Source organism: Borostomias antarcticus, assembly GCF_949987555.1.
Source record: "Borostomias antarcticus genome assembly, chromosome: 19".
In the NCBI taxonomy this organism is placed as follows: domain Eukaryota; kingdom Metazoa; phylum Chordata; class Actinopteri; order Stomiiformes; family Stomiidae; genus Borostomias; species Borostomias antarcticus.
Genome location: NC_140252.1, coordinates 12,859,850 through 12,875,137, shown reverse-complemented (window position 1 = coordinate 12,875,137; position 15,288 = coordinate 12,859,850). Strand labels below are relative to the sequence as shown.

At 48.4% G+C, this 15,288-nt stretch overlaps 2 protein-coding genes across 2 annotated transcripts in view; one reads left to right on the top strand and one right to left on the bottom strand.

The window, feature by feature from the left end:
* lama2 (laminin, alpha 2) overlaps nucleotides 1-2,337 on the top strand; it is a 75,721-nt gene extending 73,384 nt beyond the window's left edge. The window contains exons 46-51 of the mRNA XM_084453397.1: nucleotides 10-105; nucleotides 288-446; nucleotides 564-717; nucleotides 1,005-1,135; nucleotides 1,530-1,752; nucleotides 1,950-2,337. Coding sequence (XP_084309523.1) covers nucleotides 10-105; nucleotides 288-446; nucleotides 564-717; nucleotides 1,005-1,135; nucleotides 1,530-1,752; nucleotides 1,950-2,116 — 930 coding nt within the window. The 3' untranslated portion in view covers nucleotides 2,117-2,337. The remainder of the gene's footprint in view (nucleotides 1-9; nucleotides 106-287; nucleotides 447-563; nucleotides 718-1,004; nucleotides 1,136-1,529; nucleotides 1,753-1,949) is intronic.
* Nucleotides 2,338-7,606: 5,269 nt separating this feature from the next.
* arhgap18 (Rho GTPase activating protein 18) overlaps nucleotides 7,607-15,288 on the bottom strand; it is a 23,896-nt gene continuing 16,214 nt past the window's right edge. Inside the window, exons 8-15 of the mRNA XM_084453411.1 lie at nucleotides 13,169-13,246; nucleotides 12,789-12,948; nucleotides 12,103-12,185; nucleotides 11,666-11,872; nucleotides 11,061-11,192; nucleotides 10,601-10,722; nucleotides 10,115-10,170; nucleotides 7,607-9,547 (exon numbers count right to left, since the gene is read on the bottom strand). Of these exons, the coding sequence (XP_084309537.1) occupies nucleotides 9,456-9,547; nucleotides 10,115-10,170; nucleotides 10,601-10,722; nucleotides 11,061-11,192; nucleotides 11,666-11,872; nucleotides 12,103-12,185; nucleotides 12,789-12,948; nucleotides 13,169-13,246 (930 nt within the window). The 3' untranslated portion in view covers nucleotides 7,607-9,455. The remainder of the gene's footprint in view (nucleotides 9,548-10,114; nucleotides 10,171-10,600; nucleotides 10,723-11,060; nucleotides 11,193-11,665; nucleotides 11,873-12,102; nucleotides 12,186-12,788; nucleotides 12,949-13,168; nucleotides 13,247-15,288) is intronic.

Sequence of the window (15,288 nt, the reverse complement as noted above, 5' to 3'; positions counted from 1 at the left end):
TCTCTCCAGATAAAGGGTGGGATGGCCCAACTGGGCTTTGACCTGGGCCACGGCAACACCTCGGCGACCGTACCGCGCATCATAAACGATGGACACTGGCACAAGGTCAGAGGTCAAGCCGGCTCTGTTTTAACCTTCAGGGTCCAGAGGTAACGTAAAGGCTCTGGAGGGACATTGCACTACTCACCTGACATGCACTACGGGCCCTCTCCTTGTGTGTGTGTGTGTGTGTGTGTGTGTGTGTGTGTGTGTGTGTGTGTGTGCGTGTGTGTGTGTGCGTCTATCAGATCCGTGTTATGCGCGAGAAGCAGAGAGGGATGCTATCGGTGGACCAGCGATACCACAAGGTGTCCTACAGCCCCAAGAAGGCCGACATCCTGGACGTGGTGGGCACGATCTACATAGGAGGGCTGCCGCAAAACTACACCACCAAGAGGATCGGGCCGGTACTGCAGAGAATGCTGTTAAAAATTGAACCAAACTGGACCACGTGGAATCAGATCGGTCTTTAACCGTTTGTGTGTGTGTGTGTGTGTGTGTGTGTGTGTGTGTGTGCGCTCCAGGTTCTGCAGAGCATTGACGGCTGCATCAGGAACTTCCAACTGATGGAGGACAACCTGGACCTGGACACGCCCACCTCCAGTCACATGGTGGGAACGTGCTACGAGAACACAGAGACGGGGACGTACTTTGACGGCACTGGGTACCTGAAAGCAGGTGAGAACACACACACACACACACACACACTCTTGCTTTCTCTCTCTAATAGTCTCTATCTCTCTCTCGCACACACATCCACACACACACACACACACACACACCACACACACACACACACACAGGCTATCTCAAAGCAGATTAGATTTGGCAGAAAACAGACTTTGAATGCTCTTGCATGACGAGATAAGATCTTCCCTTGACAGAACTGACAACAATGAGACATTACAGTCAGTGACCAATGGACCAAGGGTTATATTATACAACCCCACCCCTTTCTCTTGCAGTGGGGTCGTTCAGGGTCGGTCTGGATGTGACCTTTGACCTGGAGTTCAGGACCTCTAAGAGCAGCGGAGTCCTGCTGGGAGTCAGCAGCCCCACCACTGATGGGCTGGGGATAGAACTGGTGGATGGCAAGGTACACACACACACACACACACACACACACACACACACACACAGATAACACACACACATACACGCACACACACAGAGATAACACACACATACACACACACAGAGTTAACACACACACACACACACTCACACAATGCACAGATAATGCACAGATAGCGCACACATGGAAAACACACTCACACATACAGCACACACACACACACTCAGATAACACACATACACACACACTCTCAAATAATTCACACACACAAATTACATACGAACAAACTCAGATAACACACACTCACATGCAGATGCACACACTGACAACACACACACACACACACACTCTGCCTCATTCGGATGATTCGGATACCACATGGAACAAACAGGTTATAGATACACGCCCTCTGTAGCTGCTGTTCCATGTGGACAACGGAGCCGGACGAATCACGGCGGAGTACCAGCCTGGCGAGGAGGCGGGGCTTTGTGACGGACAGTGGCACTCCGTCTCCGCCCAGAAGCTGCGTCACCGTGTGGAGCTGACGGTGGACGGCAGGAAGTCACAGGCCGAGAGCCCCAACGCGCGCTCCAACACCGCGGACACCAACGACCCCATCTACGTAGGGGGGTACCCCGGTACGACCCCCTGACACAAATCAAACCAACCCGCACTCCTGTATAGGAGATGAGATATTATTATGAACTGTGGTCTGTTTCATCGTAACTGACCTTGTTTCTATCTGTGTGTGTGTATGTGCGTGTGTGTGTGCGTGTGTGCGTGTGTGTGTGTGTGTGTGTGTGTGTGTGTGTGTGTGTGTGTGTGCGTGCCTCAGAGGGTGTGAAGCAGGTGGGTCTCAGCGGCAGCTCCTCGTTCCGGGGCTGCATGAGGAACCTGAAGATCACCAAGGCCGCCAAAACCACGGAGGTCCACTTCAACAAGGCCCTGGAGGTGAAGGGGGTCCAGCCGCTCTCCTGCCCCACCCACGCCCCTGCCGCGTAAAATGCCCCCCCCCCCCCCCCCCCCCCCGCTAACTACCCCGCGCCTGCCCCTTACCGGGTCATATCGACCCCTACGGCTGTTTAAACGCCGCCTACAAACATACGCCCCATCAAGCACTCAGCAGCATAACTGCCCCCTCCCCCCCCGAATTCACCGTGTGCCTTAGTAGAGCTGTCTGTCTGCCCCCCCCCACGAGCCCCTGGTGTGTGATGTCATGGTATGGTTCCTGCAGCTTGCATGGCGTGGTTGTGTCTGTGTGTGTCTCCAGCTCTACCAAATACATGTCGGATTGCATTAAAAGATGTCTGTGGTCCTGTCTTTATTATCGATTTAATTTACTGATAAAACGATGGGCCGTCAACTTCATGTGACCAGACAATTACCACACACACATACACACATACACACACACTACCAGAGTTTCCCCAGAAGGCTATACGTAATGTAATCAAAACAGAGTCCAGCTCTGGGTGTGATGGAGTGGTTTCATCAACCATGCAGATACCCCCCCGGTCATCAGGAGTTCAATTCTAAAATATTTCAATTCAATTCAATAAGCTTTATTGGCAGGAAATACTCACTATGGAAATATTGCCAAAGCATAGAACTAATTAAATAACAAACAAAAAAGAGATAACAAAATTGTACTCATTATACAAATCTATTAAATAAGAAATGCTGTAATAAATGGTAACAATAATAATCATGTATCAATACAATGTGTACAGTATATATTTGTTTGTGTGCATGCGTGTGTGTGTGTTTGTGTGTGAGAATATATGTGTGTGTTGTTGAATATATGTGTGTGCTGTGTGTGTAGGTCACACACTGTCCTTCAGGTTGTGGCATGATGATACATTTTGGGCAGCCATACATGCCCTGTCTGCTTCTCCTAGGAGTATTTTTAGTTTTGAGACGTCTTTAAACTGTTTGAAGTGTGGAAGTACAGAGTTAAACTTGTTAAAGTAGATGTTCCCTCTTTAATGTTTTACAGTAGGAGGAAGTGCATCTCTGTTCCAACCTCACCTGTCAAACAATGACCACATATTCTGTTTTCTTCATTTATTTTTTCTGATCTGTTTCCTAAAATGCTTCATCTGTTCAAGTTCAAGTCATTTTTGGTCAGATTTCCAAGCTCGTTGATAAATACTGTAGTTTACTGTAAACTCACTTCCTCAGTGGACTGAAGCTGCTCCGGTAGGTAGCGCCACAGACAGGCAGTCCTTCAGGACCTGCAAGGAGAGGAAGTGAGAACCAGAGAGAGAAAGAGAGAGAGAGTGTGTGTGTGTGTGTGTGTGTGTGTGTGTGTGTGTGTGTGTGTGTGTGTGTGTGTGTGTGTGTGTGTGTGTGTGTGTGTGTGTGTGTGTGTGTGTGAGATCCAGGTTCATATCAAACACAGAGGAAGCAGAACCTGGGCCTGTTGCAGCTGTTTATCAACTCCAAATCCTTCCATTATCTGGGCTGTGGCAGAGAGAGAGAGAGAGAGACAGAGAGAGTGAGAGAGAGAGAGTGTGTAATCTCTGACATCTCAGCGTAGGAGAAGGACTGTCAGCCAGCCCCTGGTAGTCATGAGGAGGACTCTGGTCAGACTCACCCAGGAGAGAATGCTTCTCCTGGGCAGCGGAGAGAGGAGGTCCCTGGGTCTCTCTGACCTGGACCAGCTCCACACCAGCTTAGCGCTGGTCTACAGACAACATGGAGATCGCCTGGACTCGGTCAGGTAGGCGGTGACCTCAGGTTACATCACTGATAGTCCAGCATAGCCAGACCGATGTCCACTTCATTTACCCTGTGCCGGCGCTGGAGAAAGGTCTGGCTGCACTCATTACCATTCGTAGATAAGGGCGAAAAAATGCAGTGTTTCTTTTAAACCAATCACAATCGTCTTGTGTAAACCAATCACAATCGCTAGGAGTCCGGATTGAATCTGATTTGGCCGGGAGAATCTGAAGAATGAGGAGAATCTCCCATCACTGATTGGGGCAGGGAGATTCTCCCACCTCCTAATAATAAGGCTTATCTTCAAAACCTTCATCCGGGGAGTCAGTGATATATGTTGATTGATGGTAAGACATTGAAGAGTCAATAGCCAGAGAGGAAAGCAGATGCTGGAACTGAATTGTTGATCCGTATCCTCTTCCTACCCCCACCATACACCTGACCCCTGCCTCTACCTGGACCCAGGCACACTCACACACACACAGACATACACCAGTCCTGGGCTCAGATCCCCTTCCCCTCACCCTAACCCGGGTCCGTATCCTTTTCCTACCCCCACCCTACCCCTGACCCCTGCCTCTATCTGGGCCCAGGCACATTCACGCACACACAGACATACACCAGTGTTTGCCATGTCTCTCCTATGATGTTATTAGCCTCTCTTACTCTGGAAATGTAATTTAATGTTATTTATTGCTTTATAAATGTTCTTAGCCGGTAGACAAACATACTCCAGGAGCTTGCTCGATCGCCTTGTTGAGAGGGGTCAGGGAAGAATTTTTACAGCTCACTTATCTGGCCCCCGGGTGATACTGTTTTTTTGCTTCCCTCTGGAATATGTAGGGGTGGGACGTATGCCCACCTCCCTTGTTCTCTGTAAAGCGCATTGTGTTGCCTCTGGGTATGAAATGCGCTATACAAATAAAGCTTTGAAAAAAAGCTTTGATCAAATTCAACATTTATTCAGTATAGCAGCATACGGCTCCGGGTCAGTCACAGAGAAACGCTTTGGTAGCCAGCGTTCCCTGATCAGACAACATAGGGAGCGGGTTCTTCCTGCTTTGCACCATGTAATTGTATTCAGTTGTTTGCAATCTACAACCTCACCACTAGATGCCGCCAAAAAATCACACACTGCACCTGTAGGCTTATATTTAACTTATTACATTACAGTCATTTAGCAGAGAGGGGATACAACACACTAGAACCACACAGTAGAACCACACAGATGAGAGCGGATATAGCACACTAGAACCACGCAGTAGAACCACACAGAGGAGAGGGGATACAGTATAGTAGTAGAACCACACAGAGGAGAGGGGATATAGTACAGTAGAACCACACAGAGGAGAGGGGATATAGTACAGTACCACACAGTAGAACCACACAGAGGAGAGGGGATATAGTATAGTAGTAGAACCACACAGAGGAGAGGGGATACAGTATAGTAGTAGAACCACACAGAGGAGAGGGGATACAGTACAGTAGAACCACACAGTAGAACCACACAGAGGAGAGGGGATAGAAGTAATAGAACACAGCTGAATAGACAGGAGTAGAGTGGAAAATAAAAGAATGCTGATTGTGGAGTAACAGTGGAAGCTTCCTGTGCCTTCTCTCAGAGCCAATCAGCAGGAGGTGGAGGAGGAGCTGAACCACATGGGGGCGGGCTGTGTGGTCACGGAGGAGGAGCTTAGCCAGGGGCGGGGCCAGCCCCTCCAGGTGAGGGAGGAGCAGCTAAGCCGGGGGCGGGGCCAGAGGGAGGAGAGTTTCTCAGGCACTGATGCGACACTTATTTGTATTTATTTTATTTATTGAAAAAAAAAAGTATTTATGCAAAAAAGTGTAATTAAAGCCAATGCCTGTTTCTCAAGGAAGCTCTGCTCACAGCATTAAAAACAATCATATCAGCACAGTATTCAAAACATGATACAAGAATACTGTAAATGTACGACTGACACCGTTAGCTGCAACTAATATTGAAGGATGTCATTCCGGTTATTTTGGTTATATCAGGATTTTTTGCTAAGCGGGGCCAGTACCCCCTGTCCCTCTCCATGTCAGGGTCTGCCTCGACCAATCCTGGGTCTGAACAGCGTGGGGGGGCGGAGTGGAGGGCTGGTTCTCTCCCAGCTACAGTCAGTGTTCTGAGAGGACATCCGGTACTATGAACTCGTTTAAAGGTGCACTCAGGGATGTGACCATGTCAAACCTGGAAAAACGACACTCGGCATCAGACATGTAAGAGAGAGAGAGAGAGAGAGAGAGAGGGAGAGAGGGAGAGAGAGAGAGAGAAAGAGAGAGAGATAAAGAGAGAGAAAGAGAGAGAGAGAAAGAAAGAGAGAAAGAAAGAGAGAGATAGTCACGTCCTTTCACTTCCTGTTGGCACGTGTAGTGTGTTGCATAATGCCAGCAGGCACTGACAGGAAGCTGATGATGTCTGGCAAGTGTTGGGAGTGATCGCTGAGTCTACCTTTGAAACATGAATACGTGAGGCCATACGTTGCCATGGAATATACAATACTGAACTCATATGCAGTAAATGTTATGTCACTGTGCTGAATGTGACTGTGCTGAATGTGAATGTCACTGTTCTATATCAGTACTGTGTGTCACAGGGCAGTAAGTGACTGTTGGATTGTAGCTGCAGTTGTGCGTCTACATGCTCTAGTGTTTGTGCAGGGAAGGAGCTTCCCTGACGTATGGAGGGACGGCCAGGACGCCGCTCAAGGTCCCCGCTGTGAGTAGTCAACCTCTGGTCTCCATGGATACCAGGGCCCAGTTTCAATTCTCTAAACCTGCAACCTTCCCTCCTCCCTCTTTGTCTGATCTAACATGATTGGACAGTGAGAACATGTCGTTCTGTCTACATGTCTGTCTGTCTGCCTGCCTAGTGCCTGTCTATCTACCACTCTGTCTAACATCCTGCATGTCTGACATCCTGTCTGTCTGTCTACCTGCCTAATGTTACTTGCCTGTCTGTCTACCTCTCTGTTTATTTGTATGTCTGTCTAACATGCTGTCTATCTGCCTATATGTCTGTCTGTCTGTCTATTTGCCTGTCTGTCTGTCTAACATGCTATCTGTCTGTCCCTCTGTTTGTTTTTATCCATCTGTCTGGCTAGCACGCTGTCCGTCTGTCTGTCTGTCCATCAGAATAGTCTGGTCTTCAACATCATCACCCACCAGGGATTCCGGATGAATCAGTGGAAGAGGGACAACAGACATGGTAGCCATGGTAACCATCAACTCACTTCCTGTTACAGTAACTTCCTGTCTGCTTCACGTGTACCTAAGTTGACCAGGCCCCAGCTCTCTCACTGGACAGACGAATCCCCTTAGCCTTGATCGTTCATCCTTAGGAAAAAGTCTGGTCATTTCCTGTCATGATTTTATTCTTGCTGTGGATTCGTTGCAATGGACTACGAGGTTAGAATATAGAATGTCTAGGTCCATCTTACAGTACAACACCTGGTCAGACCTGATGGAAAGTCGTTTGTTTAAATTGGCTTCCTGTAAATAAAATTTTGGGTGCTCATGTGTTTGTGTGTCTGTGAGTGTGCTGATATGAGGTGCCAGCAGACCATGGTGACAGTGTGTGGCCTACTGCTCCCTGGGAAGCTCCGCCCCCCCATGTGTCCAGGGGCCCTTCAGCCAGTACAGACACGCCCTCCACACACGCACGCACGCACACACGCACGCACGCACACACCTACGAGGAACCAGCAGCCCTGGCAGTTAATGCAGTCATTTGTTTGTTGGTTTATTTATTTACAGTGTGTTTAGTGGTCACTCAGAAGCAGCAGGACATGTACAACATGGAGACACGTTATTATTCAAACACATTCACAGTAGACAACACAGCTCAAGGGCGGGAGGGAGGGACACCCAGGACATTGCATTCAGTCTCTTCTCCCTTATCAAATCAGTCTTGGTTTGAAACGTTCAGACAAAGACATTATTATCGCTCAGACAAGCGCATTATTCTCAGCGTGTCCTTCTTCTGAAAGCTCTCTCTGAGAACCGTGTCCTAATGTTCCACTGCGACCTGAGATAATAGCTGACGCTGCTAGATGAGAACATGACAATGATAAGTATTCCAATAATAAATCAGTTTCCTGCTTGCTGTCTCCCCCTCCATCCATGCCCCGTCTCCCTCTCTGAGTGTGTACGTTTTTACATTTTAGTCCCTTAGCAGCACTTTATCCAAAGCGACTTGCAATTATGAGCTCGTGTTGGGGCTGAGTGCCTTGCTCAAGGGCAATGGTTGATAGGAAAGCATTTTGTCTGGCCTAGGCCTGGCCCGGTCTCGAACCAGCAACCTTTCGGTCACTGGTCGGATGATCTAAGCACCAGGCTACCTACCGTCCCCTATTTGTGTGTGTGTGTGTGTGTGTGTGCGTGTTTAAGCAGAGAGAAGCTAAACACTGTTATACTGATAATATAAAGTGTTCCATTGAGCACCAAGATGAGGGGTTTGAACCCAGGTCACGGAGCAGATCCCATTAGTGTTGCGTTGTTACTGAACCGGTCCCAGGGTGTCTGAGAGGCATGGACACCACATCAGCCTGCTCAGGGACCGGATCAATCTCCCACTAATCTATAATCACTATTGATCATACAAAACCCAACCACTCTAGAAATCAACCACTGAAGTGCTTTATGCTTTCAAAACTGCCGACTCATCGGTATACAGACATGAGTTCTGTGGGCAGACAAAGTGGAGCGTAAGCAGGGGAAGGCGTCTGGAGAACCCGCCCCACGTTCCGCTCCTACTCCAGGGTTGATCAGCGGCCATGCCCGGCGTCACAGTAGCTCAACCGTTATCACAAAATACATGTATCGTTTAAAAGGAGCGGACCCATAGGACTAGCTTAGAACCATGGAGAGGACTGGACCCATAGGACTAGCTTAGAACCGTAGAGAGGAGTAGGACTAGCTTAGAACCACGGGGAGCAGTGGACCCATAGGACCAGCACTCTTAGATTCATAGAGAGCTATGTAGAACCATTTTGTCCCTGTGTGTGTGTATGTGTGGGGGGGGGGTGCTTCTGAAGAGAAGGTTCCAGACAGAACCTTTTAAGGTCAGATGCTGAATCTTTATCCAAGTTCCATGCGGAAACAATATACTATTTTGGAGACCAAAAATCTTCCTGAAAACTTTTTTACAGAAGCTTCCCCTAGAGCTTCCCCTAAAGCAGGACCAAGATCAGATTCTCCTTTGGAAGGGACCCAAAAGGGGGCTTAAAAAATGTGCTGGGCTCATCTCAAACAGCCCGTGCTGTCTGTCACAGATGACTGGGGTTCCTTGTTGTGAGGGTTTTAAGGACACGAACAGGTGTGTGATAGAGGGCGTAGGTCAGCTGAACCAGTCTCAGCTTCCTGGTGAGGCCAGGGGGAAAATGTCACAGCAGAGGGGGGTGGGGTGGGGGGGTCATTGGGGGGTCCAATGTCTTCAGATATCACTTCCCTTTTCTCTTGTTTGACGACGTCAACTTCCATCTGTGACATCGTCCTATCAGACTTGACGGGTGGGGGTCTGGTGCAGACCGGCGTCCAATCAGATGCAGCAGAGCGGGATCCGGGGGCGGGGCAGGGGTCCGGGGGCGGGGCGGGGGTCCTAGCGCTGCGCAGCCTTGATTACCCACTCCGCATTGGGGTTGAGCTCCAGCAGGTCCTTCATGTAGGTCTCCTCATCCAGACAACGCTCCTCTGGACGGACACACACACACACACACACACGCACACACACACACACACACACACACACCACACACACACACACACACCACACACACACACACACACACACACACCACACACACACACACACCACACACACACACACACCACACGTTTGTCAGACTATACACTGTGCCTGTCAATCTAAATATTTTATAAAAATGACACATGATTTAAAGGTGCTATAGTCAAGATTTCCATGTGGACTAGTCATTTTTAAAAACAGCTCTAGGAAGGCTTGCCCCGCCTCCCTCCATGCCGCGTGGCACCAGTATCGTAGGACTGTGTGCTCACGAGCCTCGCTGGAGGACAGGCCAGACAGAGGTCAACAGGACATCCTTGTCGTACCCGTCAAAATGTAAATTAATAAATTCAGACTTAATCATTTTTCTGCGGGGGAGGAAGAAATACTTTTATTCTGCACCTTTCTATAAACTCTGTGGATGTTTTTTTTTGTTGTCAAAATTATTCGTCTACATGAAAATCTTGTCCATATGACCTTTAGGTGGTGAACATGTTGGGAGGGTGAAAACGTACTGATGTTCCCGCCTATCTCATAAAGGCACAGGTCCTCTCTCCTCACAGACACACAGCTGAGGGAGGGAGGGAGGGAGAGAGAGAGAGAGAGAGAGGGGGGGGTTAATAATGGATTAGCACACGCCAAGGAGGTACATCTATGGACTGACATTCACAAATGCTATGACATTTGACTGAAATATCAAGGGTGTCTGTGTGTGTCTGTGTGTATGCTTGCTAAATTGTGTGCATGTGTGTGTGTGTATCTGTGTGTGCTGTGTGCGTGTATCTGTGTGTGTGTGTGTATGCTTGCTAAAATGTGTGTGTGTGTGTGTGCTTGCTAAATTGTGTGTATCTGTGTGTGTGTGTGTGCGCGCGTGCTTGCTAAATTGTGTGTATCTGTGTGCGTGCGTGTGTATCTGTGTGTGTGTGTGCGTGTGTGTATTTGTTTGTGTGTGTATGTGGTGTGTGTGTGTGCGTGAGTGTGTGTGTGTGTGTGTGTGTTACCTGTCCTGGCTGAGGAAGCGTGTGAGGACATCTGCCGCCTGGAGCTGCTCAGTAAGCTGGACGGCCATGGACACCTTGGAGAACTGGGGGGCCTGGACACGAATGAAGCCCTGGGCGCTGTCCTGCTCCACGCCAAACACGCACACACACACACACACACACACACACACACACACACACACACACAAGCATTAAATGTGAGGCATTGCTTTGAATTAAACATTTCCTATCTAATTCCGTCTGCCAAACAGAGCTGCGGTACTGTGTATGACCAGTGGGTGGCGAAGGAGACCAGGCTCTGTGTCCTCAGGTGAACCAGAGGGCTGAGCAGAGCCATGCAGCCAATCAGGTTCTCCTCTGGAGTCAGTGGAGAGAGAGAGGACAGGAGAGAGAGATTGGAGGGAGAGGAGAGGAGAGAGAGGAGGGGAGAGAGAGAGAGGGAGAGAGAGTGGTCTCCTACGTCGGCCGGGGGTCTGTCCTTGTCCCGGTCGTAGGCCATCCTCCGCAGGATCTTCCTGACGGCGCGGTCCTTCGTCTTCCTCTGGTTCTCCGCGTTCTGCTTCCTCACCTGGGTCATGAGGAACTTGGGGATCTGGAGCACAGAACAGGAGGGATGGAGGGATGGAGGAAAGGAGAAGATAGAAGGGATGGAGAGATGGAGACAGGTGGAGGAATGAAAAGGGATGAAGAGTTGGAGGGATTGAGAGGACAGGAGGAATGGAGAGATGGAGGAATGGAGACAGATGGAGAGGGATGGAGGGATGGACAGATGGAGGAATGGAAAGATGGATGATTGGAGAGATGGAGGAATGGAGAGATGCAGACAGGTGGAGGAATGAAGAGGGATGGAAGAACAGAGAGGGATGGAGAGATGGAGGGGTTGAGAGGACAGGAGGAATGGAGGAATTGAGACAGATGGAGAGGGATGGAAAGATGGATGGATGGAGAGGGATGGAGAGGTGGAGAATCTGGGTCACACTACTGTACTGTGAGTCCTGGTAGACTTCATGTGTGTGTATGTTGTGCTTGTGAGAGGAGCCGGTCTACCGGGGGGGTCAGTCGTACCGTCCAGAGCAGGTTCTGGTAGCGTATGAGCAGGCGGACGATGTTGGCGGTGCAGGCCGCCATGGCGAACTCCTGCTGCTCTGTGATCTTGCAGCGGAAGCCCTTGTACATGAAAATGTTGGGCGCCATCACCACGGCGATGTTGTTCAGTGTCATCTTGTTCTGCTCCTTGCGGTCGATCACTCTCTGGAAGAAGTCCATCAGGGCCTGCCGGTGGGTTAGGACATGACGTAAGGTGACATAACACTGTGATAAAAGGTGACATAGCGCGCCGTGACATAACATCACGTCATAGAGTAGTATCCCGGTATGAGGCCAGGAGAGGTAAGGTGACCAACAGGTGTGTGTTTGTGTGTGTGTGTGTGTGTGTGTGTGTGTGTGTGTGTGTGTGTGTGTGTGTGTGTGTGTGTGTGTGTGTGTGTGTGTGTGATACTGACCTTCAGAGTGTCTCTGTTGGCCTCAGGCAACAGGAGCACCAGCAGGTTGAGAGCCTGGAGCTGCTGCTTCTTGGTAGGCAGCTCTGTGTGTGCGCACACACACACACACACACAAAATCAGAAACATTATGATGACAGACAACACAGACATTTGTGTAAGTGGTAATTCTGTTTCACTGACTGACTGACTGACTGACCGACCACTTCACAGTGTTCTAACAGAACTCCTACCCTTGTTTAGGTGGAGAGGTTCAGTCTACAGGTACACACTGAACACCGTTATAAAGAGGTAGAGTCTACAGCTACTGTACATGCTGAACACAGCTATAAAGAGGGGAGTCTTCAGAGATGTACAGTACTCAACACAGCTACTGTATGAAGAGGTTTAGAGGTACGTCTCAACACAGCTATGAAGAGGGGAGTCTACAGGGATGTACAGTACTCAACACAGCTACTGTATGAAGAGGTTTAGAGGTACGTACTCAACACAGCTATAAAGAGGTTCAGTTTAGAGGTACGTACTCAACACAGCTGTAAAGCGGTTCAGTTTAGAGGTACGTACTCAACACAGCTATAAAGAGGTTCAGTTTAGAGGTACGTACTCAACACAGCTATAAAGAGGGGAGTCTACAGGGATGTACTCAACACAGCTACAGTATAAAGAGGTTGGGTTTGGAGGAACGTACTGAGCACGGCGATGAAGGCGTTGAGGTACTCGACGGTGAGCAGGGGGTGTGGCAGCTCTCGGATGAAGAGCTTGAGCAGGCTGGCGGCGTCGTGCTGCTTCACGCTCTCCCACGGAAACACGCCCTCGTAGAAGTTAGCCTCCAGGTCCAGACACACCGCCTACAGATAACACACACACCGCACACACACACACATTTACACACACACACACACACGTTTACACACACACACACATTACAGACTCACACACATTGCAGAAGCACAACACACATACACACTTTCACACACACCTCCCCTCTCGACCATATACCCATCCAAAATACTTGCTCAGGGTGGGCAGGATGCAGAAGGCTCCAGTTGATTCTCCAGGTGAACTCACCTTGACTCTAGTGGCCGCTCCAGGTATCCGTAGCAGCCCCTCTGTGTCCAGCCCCTCCTCCTCGATGTGGTTGATCAACTGTCAACAACAACACAAAAACAACAAGAGCGTACATGGCCTGGTTATCTGGTATTGTGTGTAGATGTCCTGGTTATCTGGTATTGTGTGTAGATGTCCTGGTTATCTGGTATTGTGTATAGATGTCCTGGTTATCTGGTATTGTGTGTAGATGTCCTGGTTATCTGGTATTGTGTATAGATGTCCTAGTTATCTGGTATTGTGTATAGATGTCCTGGTTATCTGGTATTGTGTGTAGATGTCCTGGTTATCTGGTATTGTGTGTAGATGTCCTGGTTATCTGGTATTGTGTGTAGATGTCCTGGTTATCTGGTATTGTGTATAGATGTCCTGGTTATCTGGTATTGTGTGTAGATGTCCTGGTTATCTGGTATTGTGTGTAGATGTCCTGGTTATCTGGTATTGTGTGTAGATGTCCTGGTTATCTGGTATTGTGTGTAGATGTCCTGGTTATCTGATAATGTGTGTATAGATCCTACATCCTATGCAGTTTGGGTTTAAAAACACTCCACTGAAACAGCCTGCTGCTACTTCCTAGAAGTCATTAAAACAAAACTTGACAAAGGAGGAGTGGTAGGAGCAGTCTTCCTTGACCTGCGTAAGGCTTTTGATACAGTACAGCATAACATCTTAATATGCAAACTGGCAAACTACAACCTCTCCACAACTACACTAAGCTGGATACACTCCTACCTGAATGGCCGCCAACAGTGTGTGCGGATAAGAGATCAGTCATCGCCACTAAAAGCCTGCTCGATGGGAGTTCCACAAGGCTCGATACTAGGACCATTGTGGTTCAGCCTTTATATAAACGATCTCCCATCAGCTTGTAGAGATACTGATATAGTTATGTATGCCGACGATACAGTAATATTCGCACACGGAAAGAACGAAAGGGAAGTCACAAAGATACTATCCAAGGAAATGGAAAATGTTGCAAAATGGTTACTCGACTCGTGTCTCACCCTAAATGTGAGTAAAACAGTAAGCATGTACTTCACAAACCGTAACAAACTTAGAGATTGTCCAGACATTTGTGTAAATGGACAAATCATCAAGAACGTACATGAATTTAAATACCTGGGTGTCACTCTGGATCCGACCTTGAACTTTAAGAAGCATATTAAAAAACTAGCCAACTCGCTGAAGTTCAACATGGCAAACTATCGCCACATAAGGAGCTCTCTGACACTGGATGCATCAAGCACATACCTAAACGCAATGATACTCTCTCACCTCTCTTATTGTATGTCAAGCTGGTCTCAGGCAGGCAAAACAACACAAAGACCTCTTGAGTCACTATATAAAAATGCCCTCAATATACATGACAAGAAATCACGATACTATCACCTTGTAATATCCTTTACAAATATAATATGCTAAACTTTGAAAATCTGATCATGTACTCAAACGTCTGTCTTATGTTTAAAATCATCCATAATGCTGCTCCTCCCCCCCTGAGAAAGTTTGTAACGCTCAGCTCTGAATTAATGACTCGAGCCACTAGGTCAACAACTCAGAGGGCGTGCAGAATCCCACAACGTAAGACTGCTTTTGGTCAATCATCCTTCATCTTCACGGCCATAAAACAGTGGAACAGCCTTCCAAAAGAACTCACAACAACAACAAGCTTTCATAGCTTCTCTCGCCTCGCAAAGCAGTGGATACTCGCTCAGCAAAGCTGCGCGCACCTGTAGTCGCACCTGTAGTCGCACCTGTAGTCAAGTGTGTGTGTGTGTGTGTGTGTGTGTGTGTGTGTGTGTGTGTGTGTGTGTGTGTGTAGCATATATGTATGGGGGCTGTACTTAGGGTTTGTTTTTTAAGGGTCTGGGGAGGTTGGGATGTGGGTATAGGGATGAGTGAAATCTTTGCTACATAACTTTTTTGTATTCCTTCTATGTATGTAACTCTCTCTATGTGTAGATGTAGATGTGCCACTGTGGTATAGTTTGCTATTCTTGCACTTTGCCTTCAGCACTAGATTAAGCTCTTAATCACTTATGTAGAAAGGAGATGCGCTTGTGAGTTCTGGCGAGTAGCAG